This window comes from Eleutherodactylus coqui, chromosome 9 (assembly GCF_035609145.1).
Source record: "Eleutherodactylus coqui strain aEleCoq1 chromosome 9, aEleCoq1.hap1, whole genome shotgun sequence".
In the NCBI taxonomy this organism is placed as follows: domain Eukaryota; kingdom Metazoa; phylum Chordata; class Amphibia; order Anura; family Eleutherodactylidae; genus Eleutherodactylus; species Eleutherodactylus coqui.
The window spans coordinates 57,880,784-57,898,293 of NC_089845.1; the positions used below are offsets into that span (position 1 = coordinate 57,880,784).

Genomic DNA, 17,510 nt, shown 5'->3' on the forward strand with positions numbered 1-17,510 from the left:
CTCCTGCCCCGGGGGGCTGGCTGTGCTGCCTCTGCTCTAGACACGTATGAGCTCATACAATAGTTAGGTGGCTGTCTGACTCGTGGCAGGAGATCTCCGCGGTGGATCTGTAGGCAGAGCGGTGGGGGATGGGAGATCTGACTGTGGATTCCACATCCAGGTGATGCCTCTTTAAGCACAGTGACCTGTGGGGGTCTCCATTCAGTTCCTGCGCTCTTGCTGTAGGCTGCTGTGAGTCTAGTGCCCGGCTGCCTCGTTAGGAGCCCCGTCTGGCTTCTCAGCATGGAGCGCTGCCCCCCATCACACTGATGCAGTACCCGCCGGTGGTCTCAGGCCGCCCTCACCCACAGAGGGGGCTCCGTTATGTTCCATGAGGCAACAGCAATCCTGTCTTATGGAACTGAGCGGATCGTATTGATCATAATGGGATCTGTTTTGGCTTCCGTTCAGCGTTTTATGGAAGACATTGCTGCATGCAGTGATGCTACATCCAGTATCTTGTGCCGGAGGTCCCACCATGTATGATGGCGGTCTTACACGGGCGGGTTATTGGGCCTGAACACACCTGACAGCTGTGGAAAAGGCCCCGTGGTCATCGGGTGAGCGGGCAAATACTGATTTGTTGGCTGATTTATTCAGGTTCAGCAAACATTCTCGCTGGTCTGTACCCTTCTCTCTCTGAGGTGCCGACCACCGCCGGGGCGAGTGACCCGTGTTACGGGGGTCCCCATAAGCTAATGCTCAGCCTATCTGAAGGCAAATGGAATGGGTGATTGTTACATGGGGCTGATAATATGGCTGATGGGACCTCAGTGGTCTAGATAGAATCTACAATACGGATGGGCCACTGGGCACAGGGTCTCATTCCGCTGCGAGATCTCAGTTGGAACCTGACAGTGTGCATTCGGCCAATCTCTTCTGGAAACCTAATCTTAAAAATCTGAGCCAAGAGATGAATGGAGGCTTCAGACGGGGCGGATGTCAGTTAAAGGTCCTGGATTGCTGGTCCCCCCCCCCCCCCCCTCCAAACAGATGCTGTCTCCTTATTGCGGTTGTCCATCTTTGCAGCTGTAATCTCTTTGGGCACCTTAACAAATGTGTACAGACTTGTGTTCGCCTATACGGTACTAACGTTTTCTTTACTCTACAGATCATGTATTCCAACAAGAAGCCCAGAGCGGATGCCGACAGACCTGCAACTTCCATCAAGGTAACAACTCTTATTACAGCTTTATCTCACTAGCTCGTAACGTTTAACATTTTCTGTAACAGATTTGCTGTACAAACTACCTCTGACTGCTAAGGCCACATCCACACGTGTTCACAAATCCGCATGTTGTGGGGGGGGGGGAAGTTGGCGCGAGGTCTGTGTGGTAAGCTTAAATCCACAGCTTGCCAACTCTGCAGATGCCACCCCTTACAATGACTGGTGCGATCTGCATGCAGCTCTTCAAAGTCTTCCCTCTATCATACAGTTTATACATAACTTTTAGACCTGCTGTAACAAGCGTGGTCAGACCTTTATGAAGGACCCAGCTTTCTATGACCAAGTTCTAGTGTTAGTGACTGCAGACTCGGAGTGTGCAGCTGGTGGCGTTTGAACAGACTTGCATTGTGGGATCTGTGGTCTGTATCTACATTGCAAATCAATGGGCTTTCAGCACTACATTATATACATAAGTGGTGCTAAAAGCCCATTTTATTTTTTTATGTATGTAATACTTGGTCAACCTACATCTGTGAGCCCTTAGATTTTGATGTGCATTTGCAAATCTGCAGCAGTTCCTCATGTAAAATATATGGTTTTTGGTGGAGGACTATGCGACACGTGAAAGCATCCATAGGTTGTCACACACCATTACTATCCTGCGTGCCCTAGTGTCAGGTGTGTTCTATAATGTAAGCATTGCTTGCCGATCTTGTATTCCATTTAGACAGGGCAACAGTGATCTTTAACTGCATGGGTGCTGACATCACCGGTAAGGTCGTTGTCTAAATGTTCTGCACGAGCGCCAAACAGATCACCGCTGGATTGCAGGCTTCTCGCTCAGTGCTTCAACCACCTTATTTTTGCACTTGCTTAGACAATTATTGACCAACTTTAGGCTGAATGTACATGGGTGGAAATTCTGTGAGATTTCATGTGGAATTTGTGCCGTTGCACACTGCAATAGGTTTATGCCGTCGGCTACGATTTTGATCGCAGAAGACTCATGCCGTAACAAAATCGCAGCATGTCCTATTTCAGTGCGAGCCTCTGGACATGTGCGCCAGCCGACACATCTGCAGAGCAAAGATGCTGCACAGGTATGCCACAGGTCACATCCTGCTACGAGAATCTCAGTTGGAATCTAACCTGGTCATCTGCATTCGGCCTTATTTGTTTGAACAGATTTTGGAAGATGATCGTCCTGTGTAAATGGCCCTGAGGTCCACTTGCCCTCCTGTGAACAGGCAGATGGTTGCTTTGCCCATTGCTCTGCTACCCATCTGTGGCCTATTCTTTAAATACAGAAACATGTAACGTCTGCCCTGACTGGTTCTCTGATCTGATCGGTAGTTTGTCCTGGATGGGTTAAACTAACAAGTCTGAATGGACTGTTAACTGCCGGCTAAAAAGATTTTCCCATGAGATAATGTATTGTAAGTTACCTGTACAGGAGCCGCTGGTGTTAAGTGTTGCAATTTGAGAATGTGATCCATAACTTTTAAGGGTTTGACAAAATAGCTGAAATGTCTAACAATGTCTATTCCCACGGGCTTCACTACTTGTTCTGTTGATTGACAGCGAGATAAGAATCAGCAGTAAAACATGACCGTGGGAAAGTTGGGCTTATGTCACACGGAGTATAGTGTGAATCAGTGACTTTCTCACGGTACTGTAGCAATACTGCTTACCTGTTATCGAGCTGCTTGTTTGCCGTAGTGCTGTAGCCATACACCTATTAGAAAATCATTCTTGATGTAATCCCCATGTTTACTTTGCCTTAAGCGTATTGATGAGACCTTTTAAATGAATGATTTGTCTTAAAGAGTAGCCCTCTGTTCTACCTAAGGTTAAGGGACACTGGTTGCCTCCTGAAATCTACTTCTGTTGACACTTAGACCTGGTTTCTTGTCTTCTAGAACTACTTTATGGATAAAGCATCTGACACTGCCCAAAGGAGGACTCTTAAAGTGATTCAGCCCTCGGCCACTGGTCAGCTTGTTGGCCGTACTACTACAGAGGTATGTATTAAGAACTTCTCATCTTGCACTGCTCCACTTTCAACTCCAATTAAGGCCTCCTGCACACAGGCAGGTCAGACTACCACAGCAGAGTTAGACTTCATGCCCAGCCGGTGTCCTCCTGTGTACCTGTCTTTCTGTGCTACAGATGTACTGGCTGGTGCTCAATCACTCAGGTGCAGTAGGCGCCGGCGCTAGGCAATGACGCGTATCCCACAATACTTCTGAAGTGCTCACTGCAGAAGTGCCGTGGGACGGACTGCTTCTATTGACTTCAACGTAAGCCATCTGTGCGAAGCCCCCACAGAATTGCAGCATGGTCTGAATTTCTCTCTGCAATGTAAATCCGCTCATGTGCAGGAGGCCTAAGACTTCATTCACATCTTTGCTTCAGTGTACATTCAGTATGAAATGGTGAGCATGTGGTGCAACTTCATCCCGGAAGCACCCCATTATAGTTAGTGGGCTGTCTGTCTCAGCATGTGCTGGACTCAGCCAAGAAATGAAAAATACCAGAATTGCTCTGTCCTCTGAGCCAAGCAATAGAAATTATATAGGAGACTTCAGTATGTGTTAACAAGGCCTTATAGAACGTATGAAAGTTGATATCAAATGTACTTGGTGCTGATTTTCAAAAATGCTAATAAAACTGTGGCTCAGCTATATTCTTGGCAAAGATTTGTAAAATGTGTTTGTTTTTTTTTGTTTTTTTTTGGTCTCTTTAATCTTTGTCTCTTCTCCAGACCAAAAATTCAACAAAAAGAAAACTATGGAATGACCAGATTATCTCAAAGAAGGCAAAGGTAGAAGTTGCTGTCAACCAAGAACAAACTGAAAATAAGGACTGCTCAATAGAGGCGTATGAACTTATGGTGCAAGGTAAGTCCTACTTGGCAAACGGGTGGAGCAGGTCACTGGTTTTATGTAACGGTTCTGAAATAACTATTTTATGTCCATATAGAAAATCCTACACAGCAATACTGGAAGGCGCTAGCTGAGGAGAGGAGAAAAGCACTCTATGAAGTACTGCAGGAGAATGAGAAGGTAGCTGTCTGACTAATGACTTGCTGTCTTGTACTCATGAAGCTGCATTGCCTGATTGTGATGGCTTTGCCCAATCTTGCTGAGTGCTTTATTATGTAGACCTTATGTGGATTTACAGGCCCTTTCACAATACTTGTATTCCCCATGAAATAACTACATGGCAACAAGAGCAGGACCCTGGCTGTTAGACTGCCGAGCCCTGTCTCTTCCCAGCATATGACTGCCTTGGACAATGCCACCATAACCAGTTTAGCCTAAGGTCCCTTATTGATGCCATATAAGCACATGTCTGATCGTTAAGGCTGGGTTCACATGGGTGTAAGCACACTTCAGACATGCAGATATGCATGACTGAATTGTGCTTTTGCCTGCTTCTATTTGTGCAGATGCACCACATGTTTGAGCACAATCGCACTGACTTTGTGCACATGCGTGCAGCAAGTACTCAGGTCTTCTGCATATGTCATGCACACTTATACAAGCCCATTGATTTCATTGGACTCGGTCATGTCACGTGTGCTATTGAGTAAAAATACCTGACATCGCATGATAAAATATGCACCTGTGAATAAACCCACTGAAATCAATGGGTTCTATTCACTGCATAGTACATGTGCAAAACTTGCATGTGTGAACAAGCTCTAAAGGATGCAAGCTTAAGATCTGGCAGTTTAGAATCAGACACTAAAAAATAGTGTCTGATTTGGAATTATTGCATAAGTGTAGCTTATTAGACCTCATATCTTAATATACACTATAGGATATCATAACAGCTTATTTCAGAAACCCTTCTGTTTAGACCCCCTGTGTGTAAAGTGATATCAAGCAGAAACTTGAGCTAGAATGTCTTATTAAAACTGCACTATAGTACACAAAGATTGATATTAAAGGAAACCTGTCATGTACTCTATGCTAGGCTCACTGGGGGCGGCATAACTGAAGTCAGCATGTCTCAAATGGTCTTGTAGGATAATGTGCAATGGTTCTTAAGAACTTGCAGTATCTTCCTGCTGCTTCTGGCAAGAGATTAGTCAAAATTGTCCATGAGAGCTTCTAGCCTCTGGAAGTGTATTGGGGTTCATAGGTAGGACTAGCACCTCAAAGCTGGACTCCTCTTGCCAGAAACTACAGGAACAAACTTATCACAAACCAGTGCATATTACATAAGTGAGATTGCTGAAATCATCTGCCACTACTGCATGCTGCCCTCAATGAGCAAAGTATAAAGTGTGACTGGTTTCTTAAGGGGATGTCTCTTCACTCTTTGGGTCATTCACTATTTCATTCTTGACTAGTACAGAGCAGTTCCTATGTGGAACCATAGGTCCCTGGGGCACTGTAGAAAAATGGCATACATCGCAGTTGTAGATGCCTTACTCCCATCACTGCTGGTAAATACTTGTATGTTAGACAGTCTGGATAACGGTTTTCAGATAAAATGGCAGTAATGCTGGTCCAATACTAACATTCTCTTCTATCTGACAGCTGCATAAGGAAATCGAGCTCAAAGATGGGGAGATTGCACGGTTGAAGCAGGAGAATGATGAACTCTTGGAACTGGCAGGACATGTGCAATACATGGCTAACTTAATAGAGGTGAGTAATATTGGCTTTGGAGTGCTGAAGGACCTTATTCCATAAGTGGGGTGCTCTGCTCAATAGTATTTGGGCTGGAATCAGACATGTAAATAAAATGCTACCTCTTCTGTATCAACTCATTCAGCTAAAATGCAATAACTGATTCCAGCGTCACTGCAGGAAGTCAGATGTTGCATGTTGCCTTACTATATGAAATTACTTCATGTGGCTGAAGATTTCTTTTTTTGCTTTCTCAGAGACTTACTGGAAGTGCACCTCAGAGTCTTGAAGACTTGAAAAACCTAGACCTGGAAGAAGCCAGATGTGAAGATGAAGCTGAGTTGGAGGGACAGTTAAACCTATCTTCCAGTATGGAAGAAGATGCATGAGCTATGAAGTGCATTCATAAGTGGCCATGAACTGGGTTGCCTTGGTGCAGACACTGTCTAACTGCCACTAGTCAGCCTGTCTCGCTGCAAACTCATGGAAAACTTCAGGACTAGAAGGAAACGTGTCTTGGTTATGCAAAGTAACTGCCAGTACAGGAACAAGTGTCCTAACAGCTGCCATTCCAGGAGGCCACTTGCTATAACTGCAAATACTATGTATTTTCTCAGTCTGTAAATAGTTTTTAATCCACGAGCCCTGATGAAAGGTGGCTGTGTATTAGCTTTTTTTGTTTTTAATAAACTTTATATTGAGTTCTGAAAACATGAAATTCCTGTTCTCTAAATGTTCATGGCAACTGGGTGAGGTGACCTGAGAAGCTCGGTGATCAGACCTTCCGATGTGTTTAAAGGGATTCTGTCACCATCTATTTGCAGGTGCTTCTCAGGGCAGTGAGACGGTCACATGGCGTACATTAATGTCTGCTGTATGTAGCTGTGCAGTAGTTTGACAGGAAGTTGCATTAGTAGCAGCCAGAGGACCAATCCTTGCTGACCATGACCTGCAGCTAGTCACACACCCTGCCCCCAGCCAATGATTAAAGGTTTTCCAGGGAAATACTACTGATGACTCATTGGGATAGGTCATCAAAAGTTGACTAGTCAGGGTCTGTTGCTCAGGACCCCTGACTGATCAGCATGTGCATGATCAGTTGGGGGCCTGAGCAACAGACCTCCAACTGATCAACTATTGATGGATCTATCCTGATGGGTCATCAATGTTTCCCAGGAAACTTCCCTCACACCTTAGTCAGTTGTCTAAACTATTCATACAACAGGTACTATGGACCACAAACTTGACGGGTTTGGCTACATGTTAGTTTGTGTAAATCTAGTTGTGCTTGTTCTGAGGCTTAAGAGTGTTCCCTTGGCTTTGTATAGCAGAGATGGGAATACACTGCCAGTCACCTGTCCAGTAACTATAAAGACAGGTGTCAACAGTGCCATGAACAGGAGCAGTTTAGTGCATCAGCACCTAAACTTGGGTCTAAGGGTTAATGTCCACACGTGGGTCAGATTCTGCATCTCCCACCCAGCTGCAGGAGATTAAAAGAAGGGAGATAAATGGAGTGAGTGCATGAATGGGTTATAGTTAAATAAGAAGGTAACCCACAAGGGAAGGTGATAAATTAAGTGGCTGCTCTGAATTTCCTCTCTGCGGTCTTTTCTCTATTTTACTCATCTGTTTGCAGCCAAGTTCGGAGATGCCCCAGTGATAACTGTCCTTATTGGGCCAGTTACATCTTGGGAAGGGAATTATGGAGGAAGCCTCAGGAATATGCTGTCTCCTGAACATCCCTCGACTGTCACACTTGTGGTAAATCAGGCACAAACGTGGCTTCCTGATAAATTTGCCACATTAGACCCTACTGACAGCTCATGAAGAGAATCCCAGCTGGAAAATCCCAGCCTTCATGTTCGTTTATGCTGAGCTGTTTAGGATTACTACACTACCACATTTATAGGATCATTGTAAAATTAAACTTAATGCCATATTGAGACCCGTAACAATGGCTTTGGCATCAGTGTGACAGCTGGTTCCTTGCAGGGCAACTTTGTTTTTATTGGCACCATATAGAGCTATCTAGTCAATTTTTTTTTTTTTTTTTTGCAGGTGATGACAATTCCAGCATTGTCTCTGTAGCATCTGCCATAGGGTATAAAGGGATTGTGGGATTCCAGCTAAAAGATGTTAACAGCAGAGAATGAGTTAATGTTAAATGTGCATACTTTCCTGCTTCCTAAACACCCCCTTCCCTCTTCTTTCACAGCACAGGATCAGGTACACAACATTGGGCATGGAACATGTGAAGAGGAGATCTCATCCTGGCTCTCAATTTTGTGCCCTGTTTCACATGTTCCATGCCATGTGAGTGACGGATGAGATCTCGTCGCCACTCAATTAGAGAAGGAAAGACAGTTACCTGTGGCAAAACTTTTTTTTTTTTGTGGTCAGGGACATGGCATAGAGCAGATGAGTTATACTGAAGGGCAATTGCAAGTCGCAGAGTCACAAACATTTGGGAGTACAAACTTATGGGTGTGTTTGATACCCTCTGGAATGAACCTCAGCCTGGGATTCTTGTATAAGTGGAGTATATAAAGGAGTTCTAGAGGGATATTCTCTTCCCATGTGTATAATTTGTATACGTCATAAAAATTCTGAATTTGACTTGTAAGAATGTTGCCAGCCAATAGGTGGTGCTACATCTCCTTCCTTGTGAAGGTTGAAGGAGAGATAAGGCACAAACTGTCACATTCCTGAGCTCAATGGACTGATTAAGTATTTGGTATAAGTGCAGAGCAGTCTTAAAATTGTAATTTAATCAAGAGGGGTGTCCTCTCTGCATTTGTGATTATATATATACCCCATCCAAACCAGTTTTAGCCTGATGAAGGATTGATAGACCTGAAAGCTTGCTATAACATGTATTTTTGTTAGCCATTAAAAAGTATATCTACAAGATTGGTTTCTCACTGAGAACTAATCTTGGAGCATACCTGGATGACCTAACTACTTGGAGCACACCTGGATGCAGTTAGTGGCAGGTTTGAGTGACAATGGGAGAAGGTAAGTATAAAACATTCCTGTGGTCACCTGCTTTTGGGCACAAAGTAGCTGACCGTCCTAATAAGCATCAATATTTAGTCCATCAGCGAATAACCTCATGGTGCGGGTGCTGAAAGGCCAATAAAGGTTTTTTCCCCCCTAGGATTAGATGCCACGGTCAGCAATTCCTGGTGAATAAGTTATAGGACAGGGGATAACATTCAGGGGTTTCAACAGTAACACCCCCATGAATCTCAAGAATGGGGATTGTGTCCCATTCTCCTGTCACTGCTGGAGCGCTGAGGGCAATAACCAACTTGTATGTACTGAACACCCATGGGTGGGGGGAGAGCTTTAGATGTATCAGACTGCTTACAGCAATCAGGGTTTTTAATTTAATTTTTTCATGTCCAAGTTAAAGGAAACCAATTATGCAAGGGTCCCATTGGCTAAGGGTGGCTTCACATGAGCGTGTTTTTGAGCGTGCATACACGCGCAAAAACACGCTTCTATTAGAACCAATGCATTTCCTATGGTGTGTGCCTGCAAAGATAGGACGTGTGTACCACGGGAAATGCACACATTGTCCTCACTGGAGCTGTGGCTGCTGCCAGTGGCTCCATTGAAGACAATGGTCTGCCGGCACGCCTGAATTTTTTTTCAGGGAAGGGCTTTACACATAAGCCCTTCCCTGAAAAACAAATTTTAGCGTAAAAAAAATAAATAGGCTGCTGCTGTGGGGATGAACACATCTGCTGCATGCGGCAGATGGTTTCTTCATCCCCGTGGGAAAAAGAATTCCTCAGCCAATCACAGGCAGCTCTGACTGAATGAATGACAGGCGAGAGCTGCCTGTGATTGGCTGAGCGTGTCAGCCAATCAGAAGCAGCTCTTTCAGCAGGCGGGTATTTTAAATTTCAGGATTTTAAATCCCCTGCTGCTGAAAACTGCATTAGAGTCGAGGACGCGGCTGAGCCCCGGCAGGTGAGTGTTTTTTTTGTTTGTTTTTATTTTCAACACTTTTCCTTGTATTTCAGGAAAGGGCTTATTTTTAAAGCCCTTCCCTGAAAATCAATTACAGGATGTCGGCAGCTGGATGCCCTACAGCAGCTGTTAACTGTGACAGCTGTGGTAGGGAATTCTTCATTCCCCACAGGGATGAAGAATTCCTTTGCTGCATCTGTCACAGATGTAGCAGGTGCAGCAGGGAATTCTTTTTCCTTGCGGGGATGAAGGAAACATCTGCCACATGTGGCAGATGTGTTCATCCCCGCGGGGACACGGCGGCAGCAGCAGACAGGTAAGTATTTTATTTTTACACTAAAATTCTTGTTTTTCAGGGAAGGGCTTATATGTAAAGCTCTTCCCTGAAAAACAATTCAGGGGTGCTGGCAGCAGCCGCGGCTCCATTGAAGGCAGTGTATGGACCTTCATACACGTATGTTTTTGCACGTACAGGGGTCCGCACCTATGTACACACAAACACGCTCATGTGAAGCCCCCCCTAAGGCAACAGTATTCCTGCTCTGATTATTTTGTGGTAGTCTCATTATTACAGGCAAGATTACAATGAAAGGAGACACCTAGATAGAATTACAGGATTTACCATTCACAGTAGGCGATGGTTACAGCTCCCCTTTCCTCCTGCTATATAATGACAGAACATGTCTAGAACACACCCACATACAGGTCAATCAGAATCTCCAGCTGACAGGTTCCTGTGCTCCATGTGACTTCTGTAAAGCATCTCTGAATGCTGTAAACTTCAGGTCAGTCAAGTGCCCAACTGATATGATTGGATACTAATAGGGTGCGTTCACACGTAGCGGAAAAGCGCATCATTTGTGCAAATTTGCAGTGTATTTCACTCTTTCAATAGGAGGGGTGGAGTCTTCTGTGGGTCCATACCAAAATCTGCACCAATTGTGATATAGAATTTTTTTTTAAGTTATGGGAATGATGTGGAATTTGGTGCAGATTTTCTCCTATGTAAATGTACCCATATAGAGAAAATAGTTCACTTTGTCACTTGTCTGTCTATGGCCAGGTTAAGCTTTGTATATGCAAACTCACCCATAGCTCCCTCCACCTCTTCATGGGATGAGTCCTGACCAATCCACAGGATCAGTGGTAAATGTATGACTGTTGGTAGCCTTACCAAGCCCCTTGGAGTTTGAATGGAGTAACAGCTGAATATTCGATGTCTATGGGACTGATGGAAATGCTGTAAGCTCACATTTTCTGCAGCCCTACAGACTAAATGAAGCAACAGTATGTGTACATGACCCCAACTTCATTCTAATGCCTCGCTGGTTGTAGATCTGAGCGAGTGATTCCCGTAATACATTTAGAACCTACCCTTTGGAAGTAATAAAATGCTTATGAAATTACCCGTTTTTCAGATTTCATCACTCCTTTCCGTATCCTTTTCTATTTGTAGTATTTGAGAAGGTTGCAGAACATTCGCCACCATCAGGACAATTACAGCACGCGTGTTATGTGCTGAGAAGAGATTAACAGGATGCATCTCAGGAAAGTTCTTGGTGATGAACACTGACCTTAGTTTAGGTTTGTGGCTAAACATTTGCTACATAGGTAAATATTGATCAAGATAAACCAAGCAGACAGGTGGAGTGATGTTATTTATTTACCATTGGCTTTAGTCTATGCAGACTTGTTTCCAGTAAAAATACTATTTGTTGTAAATTTATATAGTGTATAACTGACATTTACTGTTCTCTTGGCATGATCACATGTAACAGCACTGACTATTGGCCATAACATGGGGGTGAATCTAAAATCGAACAGGAGGCATCGCCCAATCATGCCATAAGACTTTATCCAATTTTTGAGGTTTCACGTGGCTGAAAAGACTTGTTTTCGATCTAGCTTTGGTCACATGCCACAGATTAGCGACATTTTCTACTTCTTCAGTTTGCATAACTTCACAACTTCCTTTTTGCTGTTGCAATGTTAAGAAGTGTATAATTTCTCTTAAGTTCAACAACTTGCAATTTCCGTGACACTTTTTCTTAAAAAAAAAATTCCCCCGGACTGTGCCTTCGTCTATACTGAATACACTTGCTAAGGAGCTGGATTTCGACAGTCTATTGATAAACATTAACAGAAGATCTTTGAACTATTCTTCTTTAACAGCAAGGAAATAAGACATTAACACAAATCTAATCACAGAAGGATGAGCAGTGAAATAGTTGCCACCTCTAGTGCAAGGAGCAAAACCCTTTTTACACAGGCCGATGATCAGACATGAACATTTGCCTGCCTGATCATCGGCCCGTCTGACTAGGCTAGCAAACAGGCGATGCATGAGCAAGCATTCATTCACTGATTTGATCATAACAATGGTTGTCAGCAGCAGACATTCGTGTGAACAGAGGGCTTATCTACTAAGACATGTACTTAGTGCGGGAAGGAATGACTGTACTACCGTTTGTCCCCACACCACTCTTCCAGTATGAACATGCTATTACATTGATTGGCGCTCATTCAAAACAGCAGAGGAACAAACTGTGCAAAACGGCCCTAAGACTAATTGAATAAATACATGTATAGTACAGATTGTGCTTCAAAACGTCTTTATATGCCAACTCTGAGGAGGAAATAAAAGTCGTGTTGATGGGATTAATTTGTGCTTTCAAAAATGGCGCTCCCTCCAGTCATCAAGACAACATAACCTGCTATCTGCTACGTAAATCACAATACTCATTAAAAAGTCCGTGTCAAGTCCCCACAGCACCAGAAACTAAAGTCCCATTTAGACACGATTATCACTCAAAATTCGTGCAAAAGCCATCTTTTGAGTGATAATCATTGCATCTAAACTCGCTGCCATTGTGCACTGTTCATTCATCACTCATTTCTAGCAAGCTAGAAATGAAGGATGACTCATCAGCGCCGCACGCTGATTTTCTCAGCAGGCGGTACTGATAGTATTCTTTCAGCTGGTATCCTGCTGGGACTTCCCAGCGGGATAAAAGCTGAAAGCTCAGAGAACAAAAGAGCTGTCAGCTCAGTGGGACACAGATAATAACTAGGAGAACAAAGCAGCTGTTTTGTATATGCAAACAGCTGCTTTGTTCGCGCAATCAGTGGTGTCCCGCTCCGCCTGCATTTATAACTCTAAGTAGCTGCTTCAAAAAAAGCTGCATAATTGCAAAAAGTGCAGTTAAAAAAGCAGTTGTGCATGCAAATACGCAACTTTAATTTTGCAAGAATGCACGTGCGAATATGCTTTTGCTCGCGTGAAGCCAGTTTTAGGCTTCTTTTACAGTTTTTTGTGGCATTTATTTTTGCTTCTAAAGAACGCCGCGGCTTGCTTTTTTTTTTTCCTTACAAACATATGTGAACCAAAAAAACACATCAAAACAGTTGTTTTGCTCACACAGCATTTTTAGGAACCATGCCATGACTTTTGTAGTGCTTTTCCTTGCATTTTTGCCACTTTTTTTCATAAATACCATAGCCAGCTGTTAGCAAGCTGTCAGCTTTGCCTTATTTTCCAATGTTTTTGTGTAGGGTTCTTTAAAGGACACGAAAAGTGCCAGAGAAAACGCGTTAGAATATGCGAATTAAAAAATACCCAAAAAAGTTAGTAAAAAGGAATGTATCACTTAAAAAAGCCACAAAAATACCGTTTTTATCAAACTAAACACGACAATGCAAGATGGATGCTAGTATTTCAAAAATAGTCTTTATTATAACTTATACACAAAGGAAAATAGACTTAGTACAAATACTGCAGATGTCAAAAGGCACAATAGTACAGGTCAGTCCGAACGAGGAATCACCTCATGCAATAGAACAAGACACTGCTAGGAGTTTAACATGAAGCCTTTCCAAGGACCGGCGAGCTTCACTGAAAGCAACAATCTAAGTAACTAATATATTGTACTTTGTTCATGTTAAGTAAAACCATGAATAGAAACATAGAGCGTAATAAGTATATAATCTATCAATAAATATACACGGTTCCTACCGCTTTTAGAAAATGAGTTCTGCCAGGTGTCTTGGCAAATGTTAATGCTGGAACGGTAGAGTCTCTCCACAGCGTTACAGTACGTACTATGCCACACAGCTCCGCAGGCTCTAGAGAAGGACAAATAACAATGCCTCATCAATTACCCCCGGCCATATCAAAGCACCACAAGCCTTTCTTCATAAGTCACGGTGCGTGGAAACCTCTTACCTGTTGTTTACATTTACTTTATGACAAAGGATTGACATCAAGGGCACTGTTCTACCAGAAGTACCAGCCTCCCTGTCACTTTCATCGGCTCGCGAAACGTGAGCAATTTCAAATGTATTTACATTAAAATGATACCGTACAGTTACTAAATATCCCTGAATAAATAGAAATGTGCTCCTGTGAGAATACAAAACAATATCAAGGTCTTATTTCAATCCTATCTACAATAAAAACTTCATGAAGCTACTAGGAACAAAGGCGAGAGGTTGGATTTGTCAATCATCATGTCGCAACTTTGTTTCTCTCCAGTATATCAAAGTCTGGGGTGGGGGTGGGGCTTCATCATGTAAGAGTGGTGGGCTGCATTGGTCAAATGACTTCCAGTTCATTAATGGTAATTACATTTTATAGATTTTGGCAAGTATTTTCTGCAATGGATTGAAGGGACCATCATTGGACATTCCAGTTCCACAAACCCTTTTGGCCAACTGCTTTAGCGACATTGGGTTACAGGCTGATTTAGCTATAGGGTTCTTGACTGCACATCGTTGGGCAATGCTGATCTTCATCAGAAGTGTAACAATAATAATAAGATGTCATTCTCTCAACCAGAAAGAACATGGACAGTAGGACTAATTGAATCAGTTTAAGGCTCCATATACATGGCAGTATTTGTATGTAAAACCAGAAGTGGGTCCAAAATATGGAAGAGATTGAAATCTTTCCATTATACTTTCTGTAGATTTCACTCTGGTTTGGGTGTACAAATACTGATGCAAAATACCGACCACAATGCTGCAGTATAAATGGGGCCCAAGGCTGGATTATCAGTATTTCTATTGTGTCTGGACTAAAGGATTTAGTAGACGTTGTTGGCCTTAAGCAGAAGATTCTGTAGCCTGCCATTGTTAGCACTACGGTATTATACCTTACAGAACATGTTCTGAGGCTTCCAAAAACCGGAATTGGAAAATATAGAGATATGGATGGGGTGGCTCATCGTAAAGAAGCAGCAAGCAAATCATAGTAGTTCAGACAGGACTTCTAAGTCGATTTACCCATAATCTAAGTTTGCACTGGAACGGTTTAAAATAATGTTACCGTACTACAGGAGTATAGCAAAGAAATACACAAAATAGTAGGAGATGAAGACCTGCTCCAGTGTCTGCTGCGCTCATAGGGTGAAGAAACCATTTTCATTTATTTGTAAAGAGGAAAATGCAATATCATATACAACATTGTTTCATATTTACGTCGGGGGGTTCCAAACGGAGCAGAAAAGGGGAATCCCCTGGCCGAACGGATCCGTCTTATGATGGAACCGAACAGCACCCATTGACTATAATGGGGTCTGTTTGGTTTTCGCTCAGCGGTCCGGAATTTTACCGGATGAAGCAGCGCTGCATGCAGAGCTTTTTCTTCCAGTATCTTATGCTAGATCTGCGACAGAGGTTCTGGCGCAGATGTGGAAGCGACTTTAAGCGTGTACAAAATAATGAGGCCTTTATGAATAAAGAATCTCCTAAATAATACAATGTAATATTACTACCAATTGCACTATTTTTACATCTGCAAACACTGGCTTACGGGGGAGCTCCTGCTTAAAATGTGCTATTTCTTTATCTTTAATTAATTGATGCCTCTCAAGTCTTCATTTCCTGCAGTTATAAAGTCAGATGATAATTTCCAAATTTCTCTATCCAATTTGCAACTGGTATTAAACATACAATGCAGGTTAAAAGAATTTTCCCACCAAAGACTCTTATGACATCTTGAACAGAGAAGAGGGTTGTCTGGCTCCTATTCCTTTAGCTGCTTCCATATTTCTATTCAACTCTAATGGGGTTGTGGCAGCTACACAGCCCCCGTTTATGTGCCCTAGTAGGGCATATAAATGTCAGAGTGGTGTCTCCTGCTCAGGAACCCCTTCTACGGCTGAAGTGGCTCCCATTCAGGTGGACTTTGTGCCATCCTTATATTACAGGATGGCCATTAATGTGAATGACTGTCCTGAAATGCTACATTTTGCCTGCAGTGGTGGCTACAGGCTAAATGTGTGGCTGGCCACAACTTCCCATGCCAAAATCAGGTTTTACCGGGGGTAAGTCAAGAGTAGTGCTCAGGGCAATCATTCCCTGGCCCTGCATTGTAAAAAGGGGTTGATGGCACAACCTCTTTGATTAAAAGTGGTTGGCTGTACATGTGTGGTCACTCTCAGGGACCAAGAACCCCCTTTTTTGAGATACTACTGGCGGGTGGGGTGGGGGTGGGGGTGGGGGGTCTGAGCGATGGCTCAACTCTAGCTGATATGCTATAAATTCTATAATACAAAAGCTTAGCACTAGGCCAGAACTCTTTACAGCAAACCTGTCAGGTGGTTTAGGATGTCCTATCACAGAACAGCATATAATAAATGAAGAGAAGTTAGCTCTGTGATAAATAGGTTTATATAATTTGTAGCAGGATTTTTGAGTAAACCCTGATAGGTCTGCCAGGAGAGACAATGAGAGTCCTGATTACCCCGCCCACCCAGGCTGATTGACAGCTTTTCCTGAATCAGTGCATATATGGAGAAGGCTGTTGATCAATCCGGGTGGTTCGGGTAAGTCGGATGTCTCTCCTTGGAGTTCTGTCAGGATTTTACAAACCTATATACTGTATCAGTATACTGTATACTGAACTCAGTTTCTCTGCTTTTATCATATTCTGCTCTCAGATAGGAAAGCAGAAATCACCCGACAGGTTCACTTATAAATCAGAGCACCAGTGTAAATCCCTATTAGCGAGTGAAAGTAATTGCATCTACTGAACAGCCCACCAAAATTCCAAACAATGGGGTCTTAAAAAGCTCTGAAAATGATGATGTCATGTGATGTCATAGATTTCTTTATGTGACTGGCTGATGATCGCTAGCACGATCATTCGTCCCCATAGGCCGGCTATACATTTTCCTGTTCACACAGGAAAGAGTGGTTTCACATCTGCGCTCAGGTGTCCACTTTCCTGCTCCGTTCGGGGAGCAGGAAAGGGGAATCCCCGCTGCTGAATAGCTCTGTCTCTGGACGGAACAGAACAGCGCCGAACCGACACCATTAACTACATTGGGGTCCATTTGGTTTCCGCTCAGCTGTCTGGCTTTTGGACGGGAAAAAAAGTGCTACATGCAGCGCTTTTTCTTCCTATATTTTGAACCAGATCTGGGATGGAACCTCCGAAAGGAGATTCCAAGAAAGATGTGAAACCGGCCTTACTAGACCACCCTTTAGAAAATAAGTGCAAAATTGTGAACAAAAAGTATCATTCTTTATCATTAAATTTACTGAACTATCATTTAGTGCTTACTGTCTGGTTAGAAGGCGATTACACGGCCGAATACGCTGTTTCCAGGGTTGACCGTGTAAAGCAAGGATTGCTAAAAAGCAAAGCTAGGATATTCCTATTGTTACTGACAATGTGA

At 43.2% G+C, this 17,510-nt stretch overlaps 1 protein-coding gene across 1 annotated transcript in view; it reads left to right on the forward strand.

The window, feature by feature from the left end:
• GMNN (geminin DNA replication inhibitor) overlaps positions 1 to 6,568 on the forward strand; it is a 7,010-nt gene extending 442 nt beyond the window's left edge. The window contains exons 2-7 of the mRNA XM_066579439.1: positions 1,151 to 1,210; positions 3,127 to 3,228; positions 3,972 to 4,107; positions 4,190 to 4,272; positions 5,758 to 5,868; positions 6,108 to 6,568. Of these exons, the coding sequence (XP_066435536.1) occupies positions 1,154 to 1,210; positions 3,127 to 3,228; positions 3,972 to 4,107; positions 4,190 to 4,272; positions 5,758 to 5,868; positions 6,108 to 6,239 (621 nt within the window). The 5' untranslated portion in view covers positions 1,151 to 1,153 and the 3' untranslated portion in view covers positions 6,240 to 6,568. The remainder of the gene's footprint in view (positions 1 to 1,150; positions 1,211 to 3,126; positions 3,229 to 3,971; positions 4,108 to 4,189; positions 4,273 to 5,757; positions 5,869 to 6,107) is intronic.
• Positions 6,569 to 17,510: the final 10,942 nt, after the last annotated feature.